Raw genomic sequence first — 23,264 nt, forward strand, 5'->3', positions numbered from 1 at the left:
CTAATGCACTATTTGGCTGGCAATTTTAAGTGCACAGACGTCACACAGTTAGACTGCATTTCCCTCAGTAACTGTTACTTAGTAACCCTCTGCACACAAATAGAATTTTACATCACTGCATATGTGTTGTGAAGGCTAAAATCCATGCCTCAATTCTATAGGCAAGCAGGAATTAAAGGAGTCATGCGGGCAGTTGTAAAACAAACTTGCACTATGTTCAATTGCTTCTCTAGGCAGATAATTGAACTGGAGAGAGAAAACCTGTGCATAAACAAGGAGCTATTGCCACTTCTATTCTCTTGCTGGTAATTTCATCATAAAAAAGAAGCAGCTGTAACTTCAGAGAAGTTAGACCTCAGACAGATTTTTTGGTATTACTCATATGCTGTACAGTGCAGACTTCAGAGATAAGCAAAACAGACCTCGCAAAGCTCTTCACCTTCTCCCTTAGAGGTAGTAAAATCCATTGACTACAGAACTTCTGTGTAGAATTGGTACTGCCAGAGTCACAGTCAAAACAATACTGAAAAAAGCTGTGTGACACAGATCCAGGACTGAAGAAAACAGGTGGAGCATGATGGATTAAAAAAAAAAATAAATCTTAAAATAAATGCAGATCAGAATCCATCAGCTCTAAATAAAAACTTAAATAGCTGTATTGTATTAACATGTATTTGATCCTTCCAACATACAGGCTATTTGGGAATTGACTGACAGTCTAACTCAAGCAGCTTGAATAACTACTGGCATGGGACTCCATAATCACTTTAGACCAAGACACTGCCTTTTTAGCACAGAACAAAATAAGCGGCCTGCTGGAAATACCTAGACATCTTTTTAATTCAATTCCCTACATTGTCAATAATATCTTATCATTACTCTGCTTTGTCCCATCCTTTGCCTCTAGCAGCCCACAGTTTTATTTTCTAAAATTATTTATTGTAATAAAAGTGGATTATCTTGACACAAAAGCAACTGATTGAGTTACATATATTGCATTTCACCAACAGATATATTTGTATGAAGGGGTTACACATAAACTATATTTGCAGTTATTAAACCAAGTGAATAAGCACGTTGATAAGCAAACACACTGCATTTGCAATTCTATTAGCAAGTTTACAACCCTTACAGTCTAGCACATCTCCTTTAGTGCAGCATTCAAATAACCATTTCCTATTTCTTCCTAACTATGAAAAATAGTTATCCTAAAGCAGGATTTTGAAAACTCCGGCAAACCAAAACACTCTTCCCCTCAAAATTCCTCCCCTCAAATTTTGTCCTGTAATAGGTAACTCAACAGATATGAAAGTTGTCCTTGCAAAATCATAGAGAATCAATGCTTCAAAATGTGAGTTCCTACTCAAAGTTTTTTTTGCTGTCACAACCATACCTTGATATTAACAACATTGTAACAAGCAGGATGTCCCAACTCAGACCAGAAATCTTTAGTCCAGTTAGGCACCAGGCATTCTTTTCTCTTAAGGAAACAACGTTCAGATAGGAACCATTTCAAGGTTTGAAACTAACCACACTAAATCATGACCAACAGAAGTCCAGATGCTCATAGTTGTCGCTGAAGTCTTCATTTTCTTAAAGACACAAGACCCAATTTGGCAGCACAGCAGCAGAATTGAGAACTGAGCAGGAGACTTGGCCAAGTCTTACTCAGTGATTGGGACAATTAACTGGCCGTCTGGCTCTCTGCAGGAAGAAAGCAGCTCTGCCCCTGCTTCACCAGCCCACGGTTTGCAGCCTAATTGGTTAAAGCAAACCCATCAGAGCAAAAACCAGAACAACTTGTCATCTGCTTAGACCAGAGCTCAGAACCTGGGATCAAAACCAAGGGCCTCTGCTCCTATGCTGTAAAACAAACTTGCACTATGTTCAATAGTGCAATAGTGCACTACGTTCTGTAGTTCAATATGAGCCATCTCCCTCATGGGCTGCATGTAAAACATGTTCAGAAGGACTCCTGTTCCTTATATACAGCATCAAGAGATAGAATCAGGAGTGATACAAGACAGGCAATTTAGTTCATACAAAGTCTATGTGTCAAGCCCTATAAGCTTCAAAAATGCCACAAACCTTTTATTCTCCCAGAATCAGGTGGCTCAGCAGCTGCAATACAGTGTTATTACAGTATTAACTGCATTATGCTCTAGCATTATAAATTCTGCAAAATCCCAGAGTAGAATCTGACACCTGGAAGATCTCAGCATCTGTTGTTAAAGGCAGACATGGGACCTGCTCCACTGGTTGTTTGTGTACTTGGAGTTAAAGGTCACTAGCCAGGACACCCATACAGTCTGTTGAGAGGCTGTTGGAACCCAGAGCTCCCCATTCCACCTGAACACATCCACCGACAGGGATCTGTCAGCCTCCTCCCCCTGCCCCAAGCTCTATAAAAATTTCATTTTTAGATGGTTTTATCAATCTTTGTAAGACCTATATAGCATAGCATAATATAATAACAAGAATAAAATAATAAACAATAGACAAGATGCCAGTAGAAAGGAAAAGGAAGCAACAGATGGAAGAAGTATACTGAAAAAATTTCAGAATGGAATTAAGTCCCCTCTCACCCTGAGAGGATTGCAGGAAAGTAGAACACAAGGCACTGAGGTCAAAACAAGAGGAAAAGGTGTCAGAATTCTTTTTTTTTTAAAAAATATTGAATTGTAGAATCAAAATATCAACATTAACTGGTCAAGTAAATTAATTCAGAATTCTAAGTTTGAATGTTCAAATCCACATTGTCAGAACATGCTTCATTCAAGCCAATCTGAATGTAGTGGATTACAGTGGTTCAGATCCATCTCAAATAACATAAATATAACATATATATAACATAAATTTTCTCCAAACACAGATTTGATTCTGAAATAAACTGAAGATTAGCACCACACCATAGGAAAGAACCTCTATCAGCAAGTATAGTGCAGCACATGACAAGGTATTTCTTTCAGCAGAAAAAAAGTAAGTTTTAGTCTTCATTATATACAGCCTTGACCTAGAATCTCATCTCATGTGACTGAGCTCCAGAAGTAACATCAATTGTCCCAAACAGACTCAGTTTTCAGTGTAGCAGCATACCAAAGACAAAACAGTTGTTACTTGAGGCAGTGGGTCTTACCTACTGTGAACTCTGAAGGCTCTCCTAGAACACAAAGATATATTTAACTATACTTGTAGTATATATTTTTAAAATATATTAAAGATATTTAATTTTAAATCAAAAAATATTAGGTATTGAAATATCTTCAATATATTCTGTGATGCATAAACATTTCTCACTGAGAGGCACTGACTTGAGGTTCTGAGTCTCACATTCAGCAATCTTTCATCTGCCAAGTCGCAAAAACCCAAGATTGTCTGGAATTTCAGACATGAGTTTAAAAAAAAAAAAGTACTGATTATTCAGGCTTTATCACTGTGCACCATAAGGAAAGTTTTATCTGCAGTAGAAAGTTCTGCTTCAGCGTTAAGAAAACACTTAACTTGTAGTTCATAGGGAACACCAGAATGGATAGTCAGACTCCCCAGGGTGGAGGCTACTGATCTTGCCTTTTGAAACTGATATAGAGAGTACTTTTGCAGCCATCCAGGGATATAAGCAGAGTATGAATACTTGAATATACCCTTGTGTTTATATATAAATATTTTTAAATATACACTTGTACTTTTTTCTGTATGGACATGTACGTACTTATATATATTAGTGCACAAAAGGAACAGAAGTGAGATTTAAAGTTTTTTGCACACAGTTCCACTTCACATTTACAAATTTTAGCCACATTTCCCCAAAAGAACTACACAGCAATTCTTACATTTTCTGCATATAACAAATTTTTCAATAGGTACAAGGTGCAAATGCAAAAATCCAACACAGCTTTATGACAAAGGAGTATATAAGTGGTGATGACAGTAGGTCATAAAAATAACAGAAGACACTTTTGATTTTCAGCTTTCAAATATTGACAATGGCACTACTGGATAGCCTTGTAAAGCCATGTACTATGGTATGCTGGGACAGTTGCAGAAAGTCATATGCCAACATGAAGAGAGAGAGCTGGCTTGAAAATAGTTTTTCTAGTGGATATGTGTTGTCAGAGAAGTGCAAATTTTCTGTTTTCTTCCACGGTGTTCATACCTTCCTGATCAGACTGCCTGTTAGCTGGCCATCTCTTCACTGTTTCTGAGCATGCAACAACACTGTTAGCAACTAAGTACGATTTCTAATGCCTCAGAAAAATCAAAGCAATATATTTTGACTGTATCAGAGGTGCTGGCAGAAAGTAGCATGCAGAAAGAAACCGGGCATAAGAAGTAGAGGGAAGATAAAGTAGAAGGAGCTAGGCGTACAAGCTAGTTATGACCACAAAACCAAAACAAAAACCCCCACATCACTCAGACTTCAACATCACTGTCTTGAATTGTTTTGAATCAAAACACCTCCCGCATACTGGGATTTCCATAACTCATCTGCAAACCTCAGCTGAATCCATTCCTGAAGTTTTACACAGAACAGGAACAACTGAGGACCCCAAAATGGTGACTACTGTTTTGATAATAAGTGTCTGGTTTGAAGATAGATCTTATGGGTGGTAGACTTGTTAAGATTTCTGGCTCTTGGGTCTTTTTGATGGTTTTTGAGCTGCCTAGCAATCATGAGCAAGCTGAGTGCCCTCATGCCTCCCTAAATCAGCTTTCAGTTCTAGCTAAGTTTAGCCTCATCAGCCTGAACATCACTCTGTGGCACTGTCACAAAAATGCAAGATTTCCATTATTGCCTCTTCCTGATTACAACTGATGCTCAGAAGTCCCCCTAATTATCCAGGGTAACTGTTATGTACTGTGTGGCTTTTGGCACTATGCAAATTTTGATATTTTTATGGCCACATTCACTGGTTGCTGCACTGAAAGATCAGATTGTTTTTAAGAGTGAATCTTATCTCAGCAATCAAGAATAAAGTTATATTATTCTGCTTAAAAGTTTTTCAGTTTCCTTTTAAAAAAACCCCTTGTTTTCTCCAGCAAATGCTATCAAAGCATTTCCATCAGCTCAAAGCAAAGCGCCTGAAAAAGTTAAATAAAAAGGAAAAACATTCTGTGACATTTCAGCTCAAAGAGAAAAAATAAACTGTAGCCACAGACAAGCTAAATTTACTCAGTGTACAAATAGTTGCAGTTATTCAAGAAATTCAGCTTCTGAAGTGCAAAAAGAAGCTACTGTCAGTGATACTTTCTATGGGAAAGTCCTGTATATTTGTCCTTATGATGTCCATTACACACTTGCTGAATTTACAAACAAGAGCAGGATTCAATTCAGCTTAACGATGTGGAACTCCTCTTTTCTCATGGCAGAATATTTAGCACCAGATCTAAGCAGAGACAGTGTTTTGACTTTGTACTGAGACACAGTGTAAAATCATGTCTTACAACTAGTTACACTATGCTAGCTGCACAGTAGTTACACTACACACAAAAGTGCAACTGTGTGAAGCTGAGAATTAAAATAAAGCATGGCTCCAACACTTTCCTCACACCTGCTGCCCAAGAGCATCAAAGACAACAGAATTAGCATTAGGAGAAAAAGATGAGAACAAACTTTAAAATGCACCTTTAACAGGGTTTAATACTTGTGCTAGAGGGCAGGTTTGTCTTACACTGGAGATTCCATTGTGGTTTGGCACTGGGTATCCACAGGTAAAGCTTGGCAATTTCTGTAATAGGGAGAATACATTTCATTGCAAGTGAGTTTACATCCATAACTGCATTCTAACGTTGTTGCAGAAGTGTTTTTATGCTCTTCTCAAATATAACTAAGGCTCAAGCAACAAACGAGAATTTTCATCTCACCCAATTTCAGAGCAGGTGATACAAGTCCTGGTCGATGGCAAGTTGAATATGAGTCAGCAGTGCCCTGGCAGCCAGGAGGACCAATCGTGTCCTGGGGGGCATCAGGCAAAGCATTGCCAGCCAGTCGAGGGAGGGGATTGTCCCGCTCTGCTCTGCACTGGGGCAGCCTCACCTTGAATACTGTGTGCAGTTTTGGGTGCCACAATGTAAGAAAGACATTACGCTCTTAGTGTCCAAAGGAGGGCAATGAAGATGGTGAAGGGCTTTGAGGGGAAGCCATATGAGGAGCGGTTGAGGTCACTTAGTCTGTTCAGCCTGGAGAAGACGGAGGGGAGACCTAATTGCAGCCTACAATTTCCTCATGAGAGGAATAGGAGGGGCTAGCACTGATCTCTTCTCTCGGGTGACCAGTGACAGGATCCGAGGGAATGGCCTGACATTGTGTCAGGGGAGGTTTAGGTTGGATATTAGAAAAAGTTCCTCACTCAGAGGGTGGTTGGACACTGGAACAGGCTCTGCAGGGAAGTGGTCACAGCACCAAGCCTGACAGAGTTCAAGAAGCATTTGGATGATACTCTCAGGCACATGGTGTGACTTGGGGATGGTCTTGTGCAGGGCTAAGGGCTGCACAAGGCTGGACTTGATGCTCCTTGTGGGTCCCTTCCCACTCAGCATAATCTGTCATTCTGTGAACATATTGTCGCGTGTTGATCTGTGACCACCATAACAGTAAAAGCACAAACGGTTATGTGAGGAAGGAAGATACTGCTCCCTTTCAGGATCTCCATGTCACTTACTGTTTCCTCAAGATTAAAAATATGAACAACTTTGCCTTCATTTCTCTGGCGTGAAGATGCTAATGAACTGAACAACATATTCTCTGGCTGAAGTATGGGCTGACGTCATCTCAGCAACTAGAACAGTTCACAGAGAGTTCACAAAGAATTCCCAGTGCATTACGCTCCTGTTCTTCCAGGAGTATAATTGCTAATTTAAGTGGTACTGGCATTAAACTCATTTGAAAGGACATTTATCTAGTTCTGTATCAAAACTAACAAGGAGGGAACTATAGGAAACAACCTCAACAACAACATGGCACCTGAAGCACAGGACCTTAAAAAGCACAGAGTGCACTTCCCTCTTCTAGTCAGTTCTGTAGGCTGAGGGTGGGAAAACAAAGCCTAAGACCCTACCTCTTCCCCAGCCAAAACCACAGTGACTGCACCTCTTCCTTTTACACCCATGCAAGCTCAACCAGCTCAAGACCTAAATCAAGAAACACTAGTACTTAGCCGTTGTGTGCTGAACAGAAAAACATGCTCTCAACTTATTTTATGAAACCATTGCCTACACATTTACTCGAAACACTGAAACACTTGCTGAAATCAAAATATGAACTTGTCATATTTTAGACATTAGAAAGATCAAATATTATGACTATAATTGACCATACTAAATTCAGCGCCCGAAGAATTTAATGAACAGTCAAGTATTGAAACACATCACTTGGATTTAGACACATGAATTGTTCCCTTTAACTTTGTAGTAGAGCTATTTGCCTAGTGAACCATTAATGCAGACTTCCAATACCAAACTGAAAGATGGTCCTAGGGTTAATTTTTGAGGACAGATGTCATAGCTGCTTCATGCTTGGCATTCTCAGAGGTTTCAAACCATACAGTCATTTCTGTATCGCTATGATATCATCTCACTAGCTGAAGCACGTAAGCATCTGAAGGCTCCACTCAAGGTCTCCAAGAACTACTATTCAGAATGACACTGCATCAGTCCCAACAAACATTCCAGAGAAAGAAATTAAACAGAGAGACAGAGAGAGCACATGAGGACTTGCTCAAGGCCGAAACTAGGTCGATGGTAGAAACTGAAAAAAAAAGACATCTATCAGATTCAACTGGTAATGCTTAACCTGACTGCCTAGAACTTCCCTTCACACCCTTGAAGAGGATTTGCCTCTTCCAAAAGCAGCAATTCCTTGTGCCAGGCACCAGCTTAACCAGATGCTTGTTGGTCACAAGAATTTCTTCTCTGTGTATGTAACCTTTAAAACTGGCTGGTGAAAATGCTCATCAAATCTGTCACAGAAAACACTGTCGCTCTCAACATTTTAAAGTTTTTCTCTCTTTTTCCTTTGCCTTCAGAAAGATACTAGCTCAGAGGGAGTGTTTTAATCAAAAACATCAAATTGCAAAGAATACACTATAGAAGGACCCATGCTTTTTATTGCTTTACAGCAAAAGGTAAAACTGAGAAAACACACGATTACACTAGAAAATAAAAAGAGTGCTATGCATGTTTGCTAGGGGAAAAAAGTGAAAAAGCTGCATGATTGATTTGTGCATGGCAATAAGACTATATAAATGTAATAAAATCAAAAGCCACATTTGTTAGTTTTTTTCCTTTCTTGATAATTTATGATGCATACCAAGAGGAAGCACCTGGTAAAAACCACACGTAGCTCAGGTCTGTAAGTGGTCTCAACCATGAGATAGTGCATCAGTGTGAAAACCATTTTGCTTGCAGATCGTTGAGCATATATGAGATGATCAATACAACTACCATCACGTGCCAGCCATCCTCAGAATTTCATCTCCCTTTTACAAGGGAGAGGCAGAAAACTTTCTGTCAGTGTTATCAGGACCACTACTGCAGTCTTAGACAGGGTGCAAATTTCTGAACATTAGCAAGACAACAGGGGAAAAAATGAGTAAAGAAAATAGAATCTCCTCAAAAGCAGTATAGAAACCATCTGATTTATTGAACTAGTGATGCTGAGTTCTCCTTAAACACTGAGAACCAGTCAGTTTATTAAAATTATCAAATCAACCACTGCAAAACACATTATAGAATCTAGGTACATAACCCATTGCAATTAAAGGCAAGGTTTTTCATAAGTTTACTACCCAGCAAGACCCAGTCATTATTAACCGATTATTTTTAGTTCATACAAAACATTAAATTTTAGATTGAGTGCCTTATCACCACTATGTCTGTTTTCAGTTTTGGTCTGCAGTTACATTTCCCAAGGTTTTTCAGAGCTGGGTATCAGAGGGTTTGGTTCCTTGGTGTTTATTTACAGCACACCCCAAGTACATCAACGATGTGAGCTGGGTAGAGAATCTAGATTATTTTCAATAATCTAATATTTTCTAGGCCCTTCTAAGTTTCTTGAGCAATCCCTTGACATGGCAGGGCCATGGGTTTTGATCTTTCTTTATAGGTCACAAGCTTGGTTTCACGCTTGCCACAGTACTATGTGACCATGGAAACCAGGCTCCTTGGACAAGGTGGACTTGATAGTTGCTGTGGAAGAAATGGGACAATGCTGGAAACCTTCCTTCCAACCCCCTCGTCCCAAAATATCAATGAAGTTAAGGGCCAGTTTTGACAGGTGCTCAGGTTCAAAGATTTTGGGATGGCAGTAATGTGCTGTGCAGAATTCTCTGAGGAAGACAATCAAAATAAGGAGTAGCAGCGAACTTTGCTGTTGTAACACAGGCAGCTTTAGTCATTATAGAAGAGATTGTGGCACTTTGTAGCTTAGTGATGCCAAATTAACTAAGATCAACTACAGCTCTGAACAAAAACCAATAAAACTTCACTGTCTACTCTGTCTACTCCTCTACAGTTAGGTCTCTGAGAACTTGAAGAAACTCAGGGCATGAAGGATAGCCCTTTTTCTTTTTGCTGTTGTTTTTAGATATATTTATGTAAAGTTTAAACCCAAGTATTAACTCTAAGAACAAAGTAAACAAATACACATTTACTAATGCATTAAGCAGATGCAAAGTCTAGAACCATTCAAAGTAAAAAGAAAAGATAAATTACTGGTTCATTGAATAGGTTTTTTGTATCTTACAAAACTCTAAAGGATGTCGATCCATCAAACACAAGAGAAAGCAACCCAACAGAAATGAGATGGTGTATATTATTGCTTTGAGTAAAACATAAGGGTTTTGTAAACACTTTTACACATTATTTAGGTCAAATAGACCAATTATTTTTTAAAGCATTCATTTAATTTCACAGTATCTCATTATTTATTAAATAATCGCTGTAGCTTGACATATTTATAAATCAAGAGGAGAACAACATTTTGAAAGAAGTGTCACAGCGTGGGAAGCCATTTTACTGTCTTTTGCAAATTTCCTAATTTGAAAGCATCTTGGTATCATCTTAGGTATTTGATGAAATAGTTCCTTTTCTGAAATCTATTTCTAATTTTGTAATTCAAATAGTCAAATTTACTAAAGTAAAGTGAAGTTAGATGTCAACTAAAAATAATCCCAAACAAACCCCACAGTAATTGCTGTATTACAGGACATTTACTGAACAACCAAGAATTATGATAGCTGCAGTTGGCAACAGTTTCTCTAATGTCACTACACATAAAATAGCTCTGTGCAGAAATGGTCTATCGTTTCTGGAACCACTACCGTCTTCGGAAACTTGACATCAAAAGTTCAAAGATGAACTTCAACAAAATGAAATTCAACAAAATTCTGTTGTTTTCTTTGGTACTAAAGGTTTGAGAAAGGAGGTATAGTAAACAGCCTGAAGTGGGAAAGTAATGAAGTTTAGAAAGACTCTTGAGGAGATGTTCACCTCTTTCATTGCAGTTCTATCGCTATGAGTGAGGAGGGGCAGTTCAGCATTTCTGCTGTAGTCTCTGAAAGCCTCAGCAACTGTCTCCCATACCATACTAGAAGACTGGCGGGAAGACAGTTCTAATTTACAGCTATATTGAACAACAACAAAAAAGCTACTTCAACTTAAGAAAAGAAAAAACGAAAGGGAAAGAAAAAGTCTGACGTGGTTAATACTACCACTAAGAAGAACTTTAATGCTGCCTGTAAGAACTGAATCAAGATTGAGTACCTATAGGGAATACATAGTAGCACCTTAACCATCTATTTCCTGACTTTAAATCTGTGGCCTTGAAATTTCTTGTGACGTGATATTACTGTGCATAAAGGGAGATTTTGATCAAGCATTGCTAATTTGAAAGTTTAGGGGTTTGGGGTTTCAATTTTTGTCCCTCTAGAAGGACGAGTGAGGGACAGAACATATTACTACAGTAATAAGTTCCCCCTTCAAAAAAGAATTTTGGTAAATGAATATTATTTTGATTGCAGAATCAAGTATTCTCCATGAACTAATTAGGAAAAAGAAGGAATTTTAAAGAACTGCAGCAAACCACTTCCTTGTGGATCTGTCCTACACACCAAGTGCAAGACTCAAGGCCACCTAACTCTTCCTCACCACCATAGTCCTTCCACCTACTGCACAGGCTGCTACAATTTGAAGAATCTTTAGCTTTTTGAAGCCCCATGTGCCCAACAACTCACCCATCTGCCACGAAGATGAATCAAACACCTGTGATCCCACAGTGTGGGAGAAGATACAATGTGTTTTTCTGACCAAATTTTGTCCTCAAGTACCAAATCAGGGCATATGTAGGGCACTACAGCCCATCAAGCTCTGTAAACCTACCATATCACACCTGCAGGACCTCACAGTAGGAAAGGATCAAAATACTTGGCTAAATGCACCTGTTTGGTACATTTCACTTTGCTGCACAACAGTTTTCTAAAGGGCAAGTCACCACAGGACAACAACTTGGGACTCCTACTATTGTTTGTACTAAAACCGAAACTTTGGCCACAAAACCATTTTACAAAATACTGCACCAACACAAAACAAAACCATATGTACATATGTAGCCAGCTGTCCTGTCTTCCTGCTGTTTTATCCCTATTCCTTCCAGTGTGCTTATGTATTTTCCTAAAGGAGATGGCAAAGAACTGATAACTGTACAAATTCTAGTTTGTATACCTTCTAGGGATAGCTGCTTATCTGCCACAGCAATGCAAAATACCCACATTCCTTCAGAAAAAGCCCAGAACTATCTGTTTACATCATCTGTCCAATGCAAAGGGCAATAACTTTATACAGTGTGGGCTTTGACTGTAAACTGTTATTTTTGGGTGAGGATGGGTGGAGGGAAGATAGCAACAGCTAGCAACAAGCAGCATTTATACATATATATATATATATATATATATATATATATATATATATATATATATATATATATATATATATATGGGAAGATGTCCTGTTTTAGGATATGTGTGAAATCTCTTCTGGTACAACATAGAAAAATAAATAAACAAGATATTATCACAAGCCAAACAGAATACCACGTTATTTGCAGAAAACACAACAGTGTCAGCAAAAGCTTAGAAAACAAATATGAACTTTTAATGAACACTTTGACAGTTCTCATATTTCTTTGGGGGGGAAGGAGATTTTTAAAGTTGTATCTCCTCAGATTGACAGTCTTTTCCTTTAGAATCCTCTTATTTTATGTGTTTCTATATAGCTTCTTTCTTATGGATAAAGCCAGTAACTGCTGAAATAGAAAACAGTCAACGCACAGAAAATAACTTGGCTCACCAACTCTAAAAATTCTACAATATCTTGCTTCTAAGGATCACTTCATTCATTTCCACCATGACTGAGAAGCTATTATCAGCTGTGGATCTGACATGGGATCACATCTCTCATTAAATCCAGTACAGGAAAACCTGATTAGGCCACATCTCACAGGATTTCATCTTTTCATAGGATTTCATCATCTCATAGGATCTCATCATCTTTCAAAAAAAGGTGTTCATTTTATAGTGTCAACTACAAAATAGTAATGGTGTCAGCGATCTGGTAAACAACTGCTCTAAAAAACCCTCATATTTCATAACATACATATTTCTCAAGTAGCCTCATCTCTACAATTTTCTCCACCTACCTTGGTTGACTTGTCAGCATTATGTTCTCGTTTTCCTACATGGTTCCCCATGCTGGATCACCAAAACCTGAAATTCTGAAAAGATAAAACCAAAACAGCATTTTTGAAACCAATACATTTGCACAGAAATACTAATTAATTTTTCATCTGACACATAACAAAGAAATTTTTCTCATACAATAAGCATTTTTTACAGTCCAAGGTAAGATCTGTGAAAGATCCTGAGGAATAAAAATATGCTTATCTGGTCTATTTTGCAAATTAAGCAATACCAGAAAGCTTACCTTCTTCTAAAAAGAAAACTAAAAAACTAAAAATGTTCATTGTGAAAATTGTATATAAAACAAGACTAGACCTGTTTTTTGATATTATGTTTATAATAACAAAACAATGCAATATGTATCAAATAATCTGAAAATGCAAACTTCCATAAAAGATCAAGTAAGTTCACATTTACCATTATATAAACAGCAATTACTGAAAAAAGCACCACACTAAACTGCCAACAACTTGCTGTGGAGGTTAGAATGTATAAGTTCTTTACAGCTCCCACTTTCATGACAAACATGTAAGCAAGGAATGCCAACTCTTTCTTTGTATTTTCTGTCTCATCCTGTTGTATTTCAGCTTTAAGAGAGCTCACGTAGGTTAAACCACAACACTCAAATTTCAGGTTTTAGAGCACACTTGGGGTTATGCCACATATTTCTTCTCATAGAAGCATGTGTTTGTATAGGATTTTACACATAGGTGCTGCCTTCAGCTGACATGAATGCAGTGCATCATAGCATTTAAAGTCAAGAAACTTAAAACAACATGCAAAAAATGTTCCAAGTGGATTTTTTCCTCTCAGAATCAAGAACTGAATTTTCAGTAATAAAGTTCAGCTTCTGGTGCTAACAGTAACACTTTATTACTCTGCAATAAACAGAAGTATATGCCATCAAACTTTAGCAGCAGAAATCCTGGCACTATGCTCTCGCTATCAGAGGGATAAATTACTTCCTTAAGCATAGTCTTATGACTGGAATTAAAAAAACCTGGACTTATGATAGAAAATGCATGAAGCAAAACAATAAGCTGTTAACCAGTTATGCTCAGTAGAATCTATGTGGTTACAACCCCCATCTACATGCACTGATTTGTGTACAAAAGGATTCTAAAGATAGAAACTTTGATTACTTATGACTTTTCATCACAGAAATGTGAACTTTTTGAAAAGCAATCTTATACTGTATCTCTACTGCAAATTTTGGAGAGACTGACAGATTTATTCACACAGACACTCCACTCCCCCACCCAAAGACAAATTTCAGACTTTGAGGGCCTATAGTGCTTATTTGACTATTCACTGAATTCAGTTTGCTCTAAAATCAAAGTGCCACACACTGTATTACATTTATTCAATTAAATAATTCCTCACAAATACGCACCTCTAAGTTTTCACAAAAGAAAAATTAAAAAGCATCCAAACTCGGTAAATGTACCCAAGGTAGAATTTACTGACAAATTGGAAACAGATTTTTTTTTTTAAACAGCACTGTCTATGGCATAAAAGATGAAAAAAACCCACCAACCAACCAACCAAAAAAAACCCACAGCAACCCTATCTTTTTAATTTGTGAAATCAATACAACCAACAATCAATTCACATATTTTGAGGTTCTTAAAATTTTCAAGGAAAAATACAAATAAATTCATATACACTGGGTTTCAGAGCTGAACTTCCTCAAACCAGCCTTTCCTCTACAAATTATGAGCAGCAGCTCACCTCTCATTACCTGTTTCACAACATAAGGAAAAGAGAGTGGAATACAAAACTGTAAGAAATGTCTACAGAGAAACACAAAGGCATGTTCCATGTATTATTCTTCCACTCATCAAAAAATTAACTATCAAATTTGATCTATAACACATGTCTAAGTACACAGATTATGAAGCCAATGTACACTTGCAAACCTGAACTGTGATCAGTGTCCTCCTGCCTCCTATTAGTTTCCCTGGTGTCTTTGGAGTAACACTCCAGGAACAATCACCCTGTACCACAAAATACTCAGCATAGCAGGGTCCCAGTCCTGCAATGCCAAGGTAGACAAAGATATCAGATACAGAAGAGCTAGGCTGTGAAACTAAGCTAGATAAATATTTAAAAATCATTTGCTGCCCAGTGAAAGTAATGAAAACCTCTATGCTGCCATGCTGTAGATACCTGAAAATAATAAGGCCAGTTTTCCACTCACAAGTCTGCACAAAGCAAGCAAACAAAATGAAACCCAATCAAATCGGGGGTGGAATTAAATGATCTCTAAGGTCCCTTCCAACCCAACACATTCTGTGAAACAGAGAAGCGTATGAAATGGCTAATCCATGCGCTCCTGATTCCCGTGCGCATAATTCCTTCAGCAAGACGCTAAAAATTACACATGGAGGGTAATAAAAAAGGAAAAAAAATAGCTTGGAGAAATGAAAATGTACAACATTATTCAAAGTTTAGGAGTGTGGTTTAAGAGTACACTTACATCTCAGCCAAGTGTTACATTTCTCTACAGGAACAAACTTAAAAGCTTGGAAACTAATAGCACCGATTAAGCCTGTAAATTTTCAGTTCTGTTTCGTTTCTTGTTTTGAATGTATCAGAGGGACAGCATGTGGTCTAAATTCACATGATCAACCCCTTCTTATTCTCCAGACACTAACAGTAATGCAACTAGATTTTACTTCATTTTTTTCATGCATAAATGAATGCAGATGATTAAAAGGAAGATAAGTAAACTACAGGTACCTACTATTACTTCCTTATGTAGCACTTTTTAGTCAAAGAGGCAAAAGCAACCGGCTCCTAGCAAGGATATCCTAAATGCTACAGAATTCTTCATGCTACCTATTAAATGCAGAAAACTATAAGTAATAATTGGGGAAAAAAAAAGGCTTCCAATCTGACATGAATTATGAAAGGAATTGTATAGTGCCAACTGTTCTGAAGATATCTGACTAGGAAGTGAAACCGTATATATACACAAACCTGTAAACATTACAAGCATTTACAGCAGCAAAAAGACTTAATTTTTCACTTCAGCCTCAAGCAGAAGTCTGCCTTACTTGATTAAAAAGTGGGCACACGGGTCCTTTTCACTTCATCATGCAAGTACACCCTGAAACATTACAACTTAAATGCTGATTTTGGTTGTTACTGTCCTGAGGGAGACCACACTGCAGTTTCTGTCTGCGCCAATCTTTATGCAATGAGTTGAGCCACTGACTTCAAAGGGATTACTAATTTTTCAACCCTTGTAGAAACTTGCAGCCAACTATTCAAAACATCTGAGCTGGAAAAAGACTCATATTTTCATTTTAGTCACCTTCACAATGTACAGGTTGCCAGACTAAGCAGCTCTCTATAAAGAGAAGAAACAGCTTCTTGCACTTACTAACAAATGTCTGTTGACTGATCAACATGCTTGTTTGCAGAGGAATCCATGCATGCTTTAGCACTGATGAACAGCCACAAGAACAGTCACGATGCTCCAAACAATGAAAACACAGAAGTATTGTAGAAACACAGTAATCTTCTTTGAATCTAACAAGAATCACACCCTGCCAAAATAGGCTTGCACGTGAGATTTAGCTTCTGACCACTACAGCATTTATCCAAAACCTTCCTTATGTGCAAATTTTGTAAATCCTGTGAGATGAAAGATTTTGCACGTGAGCTTGAGTCACAGAATGACACTATGCATGTCTGCAGTGATCAGTTACATCATCAGCTCCCCTACAGAAGTCCCCATCAAGACTTGTTGGTTTCATATTAAAACCATCTGAGAGGCTCAGAAAATAACAGGCCACACAAATAAACTCATTTAACAAGACTAAAAGCTGGAAAAACTTCTGCTACCCAAAAACTCTTTTGGGTGAACTAAGTGAATTCATGCAGGAAGCTGTGAAATGCTGCTGCAGGCACCGCCAGCAATCACCCAGCCACCTCAGCACCATGCTATAATCACGTACCTGGCTGAATCAGCTCTGTTGCCATGACCTGGCACTTCCCAATCCATGACTGATACAGCAGTAACTCCAGCTATGCCAGCTGCTTTAAGTAATTCCAAAAACTGTCACGGGATTTTGCCCTGGGGAAAGGAAATCAAATGTCTCCTCACATCAGTCTACCTTCTTACGGAGTCAGCCCAACAGGTGACCTGATGGAAACCTAGACCAGCGTTCCTGCTTTCTTCACAATAGGAACCCGTATTCCAACCAGCAACAACTACAGAAACACCACTGCCTTATCCAAGGAGAGAAACTTCTCCTTGCTGTTGCCAAACCCAAAATAAAAAAAGAAAAAATACAAAAAGGCATGGAAAAACACATCACATACCTACAAAAATACGCTTATGTTGGGATCACGTAACTTATCTTCATCTGCACAGTTGATTAAAAATTTTAGAATCATGTATCACCATATCGTTTTTTTAGCTCATTCTAATCTGCCTTGAAATTAATGGATATTTGTGGTTAAAAAAGAAGTTCTAATCATCTTCCCATACACACACACTCTACTATAAAGAAGTTTATGACTTAGAATTTTCACTGAAAGACAGAAAAATGCTACTCTAAACGTTTTGAATATACCAAGAAGTGCAATGGTATCACTTTCTGCAGGTTACACTGTTTTAAATGCAAAATACCATTTCCTTATTCACTCATGGGAGCTTGAAAAAAGTTCATCCATGCAGTCATCAGACTTTAAATAAGTGATATTGTAATTCAGGAGTCAAACCAGTCTGTAAACAATTCTGCATTGACCACTTTTATTGAACATTAATGGTTACTTCATATTAAAATGCATCGACTACTGTATGTCTATCATAGGATGCTGCAAATGGATTGTTAAATATGATCTTACATCTTCCCACACGTTAATTATGACTCAAGAGAACTACACATAATAATAAAGGCATGCAAGGACTTACATATTTACAAGTATCAGAACATAATTACTACCTTGTCTAGGAATACATATTCATCACAGTTGTTGGATAATAGTGCAGAGCTACAACATTAGATAGTTTTAGTAAGTGCTCCTAGTCTTACTCACACATGGGAAGGGTAATCATAGAATAAAAAAATATTTGAGGAATTTACTTAAAACTTCCTGCTAAATTAATGACTATTCTTATACTTGTAAATATTGTATTTTACTACTATATCCAGGTCTTATTAGGAAAAATGACAAGTGTAATTTCTTTTAAGAAATGTGCAACTTCTCTCTATTTTTGGTAGCCTTCTAATGTAAACTATTAACTACAAACATAGTCAGTAAAATGACAAGCAAAAGATTTTTTTTTTTGTAGTGTCAGATCCAGGTTATGTAGGTTCCTGGGAAGCAAGCTGACACATTGCACAGCACTGGTTGCCAGTTTTGAGTGGCTTTTTTAGGCTCTCAGTGTGATACGCATCTTTGCAAGGAAGCCTTTCACTTCAGCCTTCTTTCAAAACAGATTGAGACACTGAGCACACCTCATCTCTTGCTTCAGAATTCCCTCGTGGTGGTAACCTAATACTCCAGTGCACCAAGAAAGAAACACCTCCAGCAGGCATGAATGAGTGGCCTGCAGTTAATTCCATCAGCAGCCACAGTCAGACACTTCAGAGACAGATGTGAGTAACCACTTAACAAAAGTAACCTGCCTCATGGACAAACTGCTCCCTAGGAATCCTGTCCTCTTAATTCAAGTGTTAAATTATTTAATAAAATATAGTGCCTTATATCCCTCACAAGTTTCACTGTTGTTTAATGCAGATTTAATATTTCATTATTGTGAGTGTGCAATTCTTGCTAGATCAAACTTTATTTCATTTTTGACATCCACAATTATATTTCTCTGACAAATCCTTCATGAAAGAAAAATACATTATTCGAGACACATTTTCATCATGAACTATCAAAACCAAGATTTCAGTGAAGTCAACAGGAGTTTAGTACTTTCAGATATATTTAATCATGTACAGTGCCTTGCATATCAGAGTCCTGCCCTTACTGACCCGTCTAGACATTACAGCAATTTCCATGTTTACAGACAACTGCATGCACCTTAGCAAGGATCCTAGACCTAGAAAACCACTCCGCTGAGAGATGGGCTAAGTTCTGAAACACCATTTATCTGAGAAAGTACTTCCCAGTGCTAGCACAATTGCTCAATAACTTACATATACCTCATATATCATTGCAAAGGACACCAAACTTACTTAATTTTCTCTGCAATTTTCTGCAACAGTAGGGTACATGAGAAAGGCTACAACACTGAGAAAGAATATCTTCTGAGAAAAAAATGCTGTTGAAAGCCACTTCCTAAAATTGCCATAGGGTGAGCAGAGAAGATAGAACACAAGATTTAAGATGTTTTCTGATTGCATTGATTACAATTTTCCTCTACTGCCAACAAGAAGGTTATTGCATATTATTTTTTGTAAAAGCATTTGATTTCCAGGAATCTTGCCTCAGCACAGCTGAGCATAGTCTAAACTTGATTATAGACAACAGTGAAATTACAATGAAATTGCTAAACCACATATATTTATTTTCTACAGCTTAGACTTTTCTCCTTTCTTCCTTCAACTCACCCCACTCTCCTTGCTAGAACACCAGCAGCCTCGTCCCACACATTGAGAAAAACAAAGCATAAAATTTGAAAACAAATTTCTCAATAGGGCTTTTCTACCTCCCTTCCCAAATAGAAAAGTGCTCACCTAATGTCACATAGCACATGCTGATATCTACACTCCCTTATACAAATGGAAATCATCAATGATTTTAATCATTTGGCATTAGTCACATGTTCACTGTTTGTCTTCAAAACACTAAGATTAGTGGAGCCCTGTGAACTCTGTGTCAATGCACCTGTTGGGTCATAAGGAAATTTCTTTAATCACCTACAGTGCATCTGATGGAGGAACTAGGTACGACCCCAAAGGCCTGGGGCAAAGTACAGATACACCCAGTACATCCAAGCACCATTCCCTGTGCTTGCTGCACTTCTACTAGAGTACCTAAAACCCAGGATCTTGACTAAACATGGATCTCCTTGTATGTCCTCTATGACTTTGCTGAGATACTTGTGCCTCACAGCTATTCCCAGTCTAGGGAACAGAGAGGGCCACACGTACACTAACACAGGCGCCCCTTGAATGCATACCAAAAGAGAAAAGTTGCCCTCCTATGAAATTAAGACTGATTTATCTACTCTTATCTCAGTCACTAATATCAACAGGTTCATTTAATTTGCTACATATAGGCACTTACACACAACACCACAACAAAATAGGCCGGGGGTAATTTTTTTGCATATTGGAGAACTGTTTAGGTCTGCATGACAAAACCTTGGAGCGAGGACCAATTTTTTCCAACCCTCTGAAAAGGACCAGACATATAACTGTTGGGGTTTTTTTTTTTCAGCACCTGTATGCTCCAGAGACAAACAATTTGATACTACAGTAAAATCAATTCTCTAATGAAAATAATAATAATAAATAAAAGGACAGAGAAAGATATATAGAGAAAGTCTAAGAACACAGACATGTCATAACCTCATTGTATGTAAAGATATTCAGTAGACTCCCAAGACCATCATTTTTCAACATCATAGTTTCTAAAGTACCATATTTCTTTTAAGACTACACCCCCCCCAGCTGCGAACTTCGACTTTAGGCCTCAATGAGTCAACAACTAAAAGTCACACATTTATACCAAATGCTAAAATAATTTTTAAAAATATAGACCAATACACAAGGATATATAATATAAGTGCAGTATTAACCAGAAAAAAATGAAAAAAGGATGACATTTAAATTCAAATCATGGAGAATTTTAGGCCAAAGCAACAATCTTATCAGTATCAGATAGGAAAAAAGCATGGAGCAATTGAGAAACTATACAGAGAAGTATTTGTTACTTGGAGACTTTCAGTTTCTGAGATTAAGGTACTCTGAAAACAGACAAGACCTAACATCTGTTTTTCCATGAAAATTTAAAAAATATCAAGAGAATAAAACCAAGATATATTTGAAAACTCACTTTTTTTCCCCTTCTCAGCTTAGAAAAAACAAGCTCTCTCCAAATGGTGAATGGTATATTCTCCCTTTTAAAGTGAGGTAGGTCACCTAAGTTTCCCAGTGAACAGATGATCAGTGTTTCATTAACACACTGTAGAGACTGAGGACAAAATGCACACCTGCAGTTCTAAACATGCATGAATCAAAGGCATTGTATGCTAGCTCTTCTCATATTCAGTAGACTGACAGATGGGACAAGAAGATGATTCACCCTCTTTAGACAGCATTAACTGCGCTGTGAGATAACACTGAACCACTACATCCTTTTCAATTAAAAAAAAAACCAAACAAGAAAAATATCTCTCTCTGCCCAACCTTTGTCCCTTTGTCTCCCTCTCTTCTGACTTCATATATAAGCTATCTATACTGTAAACAAATCAACCAATAGTTGGATTTCCTGTAAATTCTCCTCTGTTACATTTGGCATAAATATTGATATTACAAAAGGGTCTGACTTTCACCATAGTCCAAGTTGACTCCCTCTTGACCCAATCCACTACTGTAGTCATAGCTCTCCCTTCCCATAAACACACTGCCAAAGGAGCACAAAACATGATCTTTCCTTTCTGACATTAAAAAAATGCATCCTTAACTATATGCTTGTATTTCTCAATTCTTTTTGCCTTCCCTTTTACTAACTAGATTGTCTGAGGGTTCATGCATGAGATTATGCTCTTAAAGTACTTTTTGAAGTAATTTGATAGAGACTCAGGATTTTAATTTGTAAGCGTGCTTAAAACATGCAACAAGGTTCAAGGTTCATGTGACAGCCTCCTAACAGATTACATTTATCTGCAGTCCAGTAGCAGAAATACAAACAAGACAGTTCTCCAGTTTGAAATGGTTTGCAATAGAAGTTGCAAGTGACACTTCACGAAGCTTAAGTAAGGATTTGTAAATTCCTCTGGTTTTAAATCAATCAATAAATTTAAGAACAAAGTAACTTAGAAAGCTGTATAGAAGCAATTTTCTGTGTTCAGGAATACCTATCTGGAAACACAGATACTCTGACACCCGTCTGGGATGTTCTTTGACAACGATACGCTGTTTTGCTTTCCCTTCTGAGAAGAGAAAGCAAAATTATTTCTTGCTAAGGAGAACTGTATATCTGAGGAATAAATAAATCAATTTATCTTCTTTTCAAATTAAATTTTAGTCCAGGTGTTCTGGGCTTTAGTTGCTTAGGTCAGAGGCTCAGCAGGTTACAGTCACTAAGCTGTGAGTTATCGCACTTGGAATTTTAAATAATTAATGAGTAACAGCAGCTGAAATCTGCATGAGAAACAGCACCGTGACACAATTATTTTACTTATGTGCTTCTTCAAATATGCTTTCAAGTACTCGTGCCTCATACTTGAACATTGTCTCATTTTATCTAAATCTTAAATTCCATGTACTAATGTTGCTTTCCTAACCTTTATCCAGGGTATGTACAAAGCAAATATAGAAACAGTCATTACTGAAAACTATTTAAGAGAACAATGACTGGGAAAAATTTCCATTTGAACATGAGAATGTATGAAATGTACACAAGGCTATTATCTCCCCTTCTTTCATTAAAAAGAAAACCAGACTGTTTATTTCATGCTAAAAGGATGAGAATGTGACAGGCCACTCATTTCTTCAGCAGAGTTTTCCAATGCAGTTCACCATTCACATCATATTCAGTGTACAAAAGAAAAAGATAATAAAACCTGGAAACATATCCAAATAATGGAGTAAGAAAATATGTGTTTCAATATGGAGACTAGCAGTGCATTCACTTCCAAAGATTGTTATCAAAATATACCTCAAATCCCCTATATGTTTAAAAGTTAGGTAAGGTTGTATATAATATTTACAGCACCAATCACAAGAATATCTTGTTCTTGAACAAGCTGCACTTGTAAACTATTTTACTTTTATTGGTAACTAAATATTTTTAAAAGAAGAAAATGTTTCAAACATCATCATTCATGACAGGGTCCACAGCCTTCAACCAAGAGTGGGTTTCCAGACAGCACGCAAAGACAGCAAAGAAGTTCCTTCCCTAAAGGTCTTGCAACATAAGCAGACAAAACACGTGACCAGGAGGTAAAGCTTTCTCCCACATTACAGATACAGAACAAAGGCAGAGATAAGTTAAAGATAATATGTAAAAAATTACTTACAGTCCATTTGAGAATCTTTGGCAGACATTAGGAAATTAAATCCAGACCTGTCATTCCGAAAACCCGTACTCAGCTACTACATAATGCTGGGGTTTGTAATCACAACACATGCCTCCTTTCTTATTTTATGAGTGCTTCATGGACATCAAGTTCTGCCATCACTTATGCAAAATAACACTCCAGCTACGATGACACAGCCAAGCAGCTTCACATGATTTTACACCAAACCCCATGAATATACAATGAGGTTATTTCTCTGACATCTTAGGTCTTCATTCAGCCAACTTTGTCTCAGACACGGAAAATGCTAACTATCAGGC

General features: G+C 37.5%; 1 protein-coding gene across 3 annotated transcripts in view; it reads right to left on the bottom strand.

Moving 5' to 3' along the window:
• The window catches only part of MBP (myelin basic protein), a 115,739-nt gene that overhangs the window by 74,879 nt on the left and 17,596 nt on the right, over positions 1 to 23,264 (bottom strand). For all 3 annotated transcript variants that reach the window (XM_032706144.1, XM_032706226.1, XM_032706308.1), the window contains exon 2: positions 12,689 to 12,763. In XM_032706144.1, the coding sequence (XP_032562035.1) occupies positions 12,689 to 12,739 (51 nt within the window). In that variant the 5' untranslated portion in view covers positions 12,740 to 12,763. The remainder of the gene's footprint in view (positions 1 to 12,688; positions 12,764 to 23,264) is intronic.

The sequence above is a fragment of the Chiroxiphia lanceolata genome, chromosome 1, assembly GCF_009829145.1.
Source record: "Chiroxiphia lanceolata isolate bChiLan1 chromosome 1, bChiLan1.pri, whole genome shotgun sequence".
Classification (NCBI taxonomy): domain Eukaryota; kingdom Metazoa; phylum Chordata; class Aves; order Passeriformes; family Pipridae; genus Chiroxiphia; species Chiroxiphia lanceolata.